Source organism: Bos mutus, chromosome 3, assembly GCF_027580195.1.
Source record: "Bos mutus isolate GX-2022 chromosome 3, NWIPB_WYAK_1.1, whole genome shotgun sequence".
Taxonomy (NCBI): Eukaryota; Metazoa; Chordata; class Mammalia; order Artiodactyla; family Bovidae; genus Bos; species Bos mutus.
The window spans coordinates 16,026,780-16,030,534 of record NC_091619.1 but is presented as its reverse complement, the minus strand read 5'-3'; the positions used below and the strand labels follow the sequence as shown (position 1 = coordinate 16,030,534).

Below are 3,755 nucleotides of genomic sequence, written 5' to 3'. Positions count from 1 at the left end.
CATTGGAAAAGACTCTGATGCTGGGAGGGATTGAGGGCAGGAGGAAAAGGGGATGACAGAGGATGAGATGGCTGGCTGGTATCACCGACTCGATGGATGTGAGTTTGAGTGAACTCCGGGAGTTGGTGACGGACAGGGAGGCCTGGAGTGCTGCGATTCATGGGGTCGCAAAGAGTCGGACATGACTGAGCGACTGAACTGAACTGATCTGATTCAGGGTATGTGTAAGTGTGTGTGAAGGAAGTCTGGAGTTTAGACTAGCAGACTGGAGGGTTATAGTTCCTGCTTTGTATGTGGTGTGCAGGGAGGGCTGGGCTGGAAACGGATCTACACCTTCCGTTTCCTGGGACTCTCAGGGAAGAGATGACAATGCTATCCTTAAACTGCAAAAACTTGAGGAGGCAGGCTATGAGGAGGCGGCATCTGCTGCTGGCGTGGTGTGGGCAGAAGGTGGGGAAGATCTGGGCTGTTTGGGATGAATGTCCAGTCCAAGCAGCCTTGGTTCTCTCCCACTGTGGTATCTGAAGCTGGCCTAGATGAGGCCCCGCTGTGGAAGGAAAGGTCAGAAGAGCTTGGCAGTGACCCGGTTACCCCCAGAGTTCTTATCCCCAGAGGTCCGAGGTGCCACAAAGTCGAAGGTCACGTGATGTTTGACCCGGCCTTTGCCTTTGCTCCAGAGGGCGATGAGGCCAAAACAGAGGGTCACCGAGGTGAGGAAGGGGAGGAAGCCAACCGCCAGCACCATAGCTATACCTCTGCTGTCCAAGAAGAAAGGCCCTGGGATCCCTGGGGAGGTGCTGTTGGGGTCAGAGAGAGTGCCATTCGGTGGTTCAACTTGGATCACTTCCAGCCAGGTCCTCAGGGAGTCATTCCCCGCCACGTTGCTGACCACACAGACATAGGCCCCTCTGTCCCGGAGTTGCACAGAGCGGATCTCCAGCGTCCCATCCTGAAGGACCCTCACTCTCCCAGCCCTCCCCAGCCGAACCCCCTGAGGCCTCATCCAGGAGACAGTGGGGGCTGGGTCCCCATCTCCAGAGCAGGAGAAAACGGCGTGCCCCCCTTCCTCGGCCATGACCCAGCGCGGCCCGGATTTTCGGATCAGGGCTGGTCGGCAGGTGAAGTGCCCGGGAGGTAGGATGTCTGCAAACTCCCTCAGGCTCTTCCCCTGGACGTGCTGGGGGCCAGCACAGGCAGGTGGGGTAGAGCCAAAGTCCAGGCGGCGGCGGAGCCGGAGCAGCCAGAGGAGGCGGCAGTCGCAGGTCAGGGGGTTACCTGACAGCCTCAGGGTGACCAGTTTGTCTGGAGAAGGGAAGGCTGTTTCCTCCAGTGTCTGAAGGGCGTTGTCTGCCACATCTAGGAGGTGGAAGGCCGTCAAGCCATGGAAGGCGTGGGCCGCGATGGAGGTGAGGCAGGCACCTGACAGTCGGAGCTCCTGGAGCCGCACCAGGGAACTGAGCCTGCGGGCTGGGATGGCCGAGATGGGGTTCCGAGAAAGATCCAAGGCCCTGAGGAAGCTCAGGTGGTGCAGTGCTTGGAAGGGCACCGAGCTCAGGTTGCAGTGGGTGATGGCCAGGCTGCTGAGATTGAGCCCGCCCAGGCTCCCTGGCTCCAGAGCCTCCAGAGCTGGCCAGTGGTGGATCTCCAGCTCCCTTAGCTGCCCCAGCCCCCGTAGCGCCCCCGCTGGCAGCCTCCCGATGTCCAGTTCTCGGAGCTTCAGGGCCCCCAGTGCTGGGAGGCGGGCCAGGGCCGGGCCAGGCACGGTGCTGAGGTTGCAGCGCTCCAGGGTGAGGGTGCTCAGTTTGGCCAGCCCGGCAAAGGCTCCCGGAGCCACAAACACCAGGTGGTTGTCCCCAACCTCCAGCTGCTGGAGGCTGCCTAACTCCCTGAAAGCGCCGTCAAGGAAGAGGACGATCTGGTTGAGGCGAAGGTCCAGCAGTGTGAGGGCAGACAGGCCCGCAAAGACCCCGGGCCCCATGATTCGCAGCCGGTTGCCCTGCAGCCTCAGGGTGAGCAGGCTGCGCAGGCCGTGGAAGGCCCCTGGTTCCAGGGTGGACAGCTGGTTGTAGCTCAGGTCCAGTTCCCGGAGCTGGCCCAGGCGGGAGAGCATTCCCTGCTGAAGCCCCCACAGGCGGTTCCCACTCAGGTCCAGGAGCTCAGTGTCTAGTGGGAGTCCCCCCGGGACAGCCTCCAGTCGCCGGTGGGCGCAAAGCACTGCCTGGGGTTGGGAGGTGCAGTCACACACAGCAGGGCAGTTGCCGCTGCTCCCCAAAGCCGGCAGGAGGAGCAGGAAAAAGACGGGGGGCCATGGGGGCCAGGCTTGCTTTGGAGCTGTGGCCACAGCCATGCCCTCTTTGTTCCTGGAACAGAGGATGACATGGCCCTTTTTGGAAAGTGGCTCAGATGATGGGTACCATGAATTTCCCTGAGCCTCTGTAGAGGAGAGGGATTGAGCTACCTGTCTCAGCGTGGCCGGGTAGTGTGCAGACACAGGAGAGAGTCTGGCGTACATCCCCTGGAGCCTCCTCTTTGGGGATTCTCTGCTCCCCTCCACCACCCCTGGGTAACAGGCTGAGTGCTTACTAGCTCATGGAACCCTAGTCCAGTGGGGAAGGTTTTACGGAAACATGACAGGAAGCAGCAGGGAAGTAACTTTTGAGTTTCCCTCTATCTCAGAGATCCAGAAATACCAGGTCCCTTCTTCTGAGAGCTGCTCTCCTAGTCTCTGCCCTGACCCTCTCTGCCCACCCTTCTCTCATTTATCTGCCACAGCTTTGTCTTAGGCTTACGGGGGTCATATCCCTGGATCCTGATCGGAGAGAGGCCTCACCTTGACTTAAGTCATCCAAGCCTGGGAAGCATGTGCGCATCAATTTGGCCCCCCAGGCTCCACTCACGGCCTCTCTGCCTTCCTCCAGCCTGGCCCAGGGCCCGAGGCCCCAGACTAACACAAGGCAATCACCCCAGAACGCCTTATGGATGACAGCCAATCTACACATTAAATGTGGCAGAGGATACAGGGCACACGTGAATCCCTCACCAGAGCCCCAAGGGCAGCCCACCTCCTCTGTAGATGATGTTGGGGTGTAAGGGACTCAAGAGAGGCCGAGCATTGTTTGCTTGGTCCTCAGACTTAGGCTTCTCTCATGCCCCTCCATGGTGTTTTGATTCAAACCCCGTGTGGGAGTCTGAGAGAGATCTCTTGTTGCCTTTGGCCTCTGCTGCCTGAGAAATGCACAAGAGACACATTGGGAGCCAGGGAGGCATAGATGAGTGAGGAGGGACAGTGTCTGACCACATACTGTGGTGGGACTGAGCAGGCCCTTGGCTGGCATAGGATATCTTGGCACAGGCTGTGTGCCCAGTCTGTCAACTTAAAGTAAGTTTCTGGGTGCCAGGTGCCTGGGAAAAATTAGGATGATGGTGACTGTGATGACCACTGGAGGCTGAGTGAGGCGACAGAGGAGAAAAGATGCCATGGACCCACCCTGTTCAAAGACCACTGGGACCCCAAGAGAGGGGAAGTACTGGAATTGGCAAGGGATGGCTGCACAGATAGGACAAGAGCAAACTAATGCTCCCTGGGAGGCAGGATGCCTGGGTTTCTTTCTAGCTGCAGATCCCAGTCACCTTTGACCTTTCAGACTTCTGACTTTCTGGGCGCTATGAGGTCAGCTTTCTACCACATGGGCCGTTTTCTCCCAGGTGGAACTTAGGAAAGACAGTTTAAGAGATAGTGTGATTTTTTTCCCCTT

At 58.7% G+C, this 3,755-nt stretch overlaps 1 protein-coding gene across 1 annotated transcript; it reads right to left on the bottom strand.

Moving 5' to 3' along the window:
* Nucleotides 1–562: 562 nt before the first annotated feature.
* On the bottom strand, nt 563–2,350 carry LINGO4 (leucine rich repeat and Ig domain containing 4). The gene has a single exon (XM_014477988.2). It carries the CDS (start codon nt 2,345–2,347, stop codon nt 563–565), a length of 1,785 nt encoding a protein of 594 aa, XP_014333474.2. The 5' UTR covers nt 2,348–2,350.
* Between the last annotated feature and the right edge of the window lie 1,405 nt (nt 2,351–3,755).

Coding starts and splice junctions, on each gene's coding strand:
- LINGO4 (XM_014477988.2), bottom strand. CDS start 2,347: ATGGCTGTGGCCACAGCTCCAAAGCAAGCCTGGCCCCCATGGCCCCCC.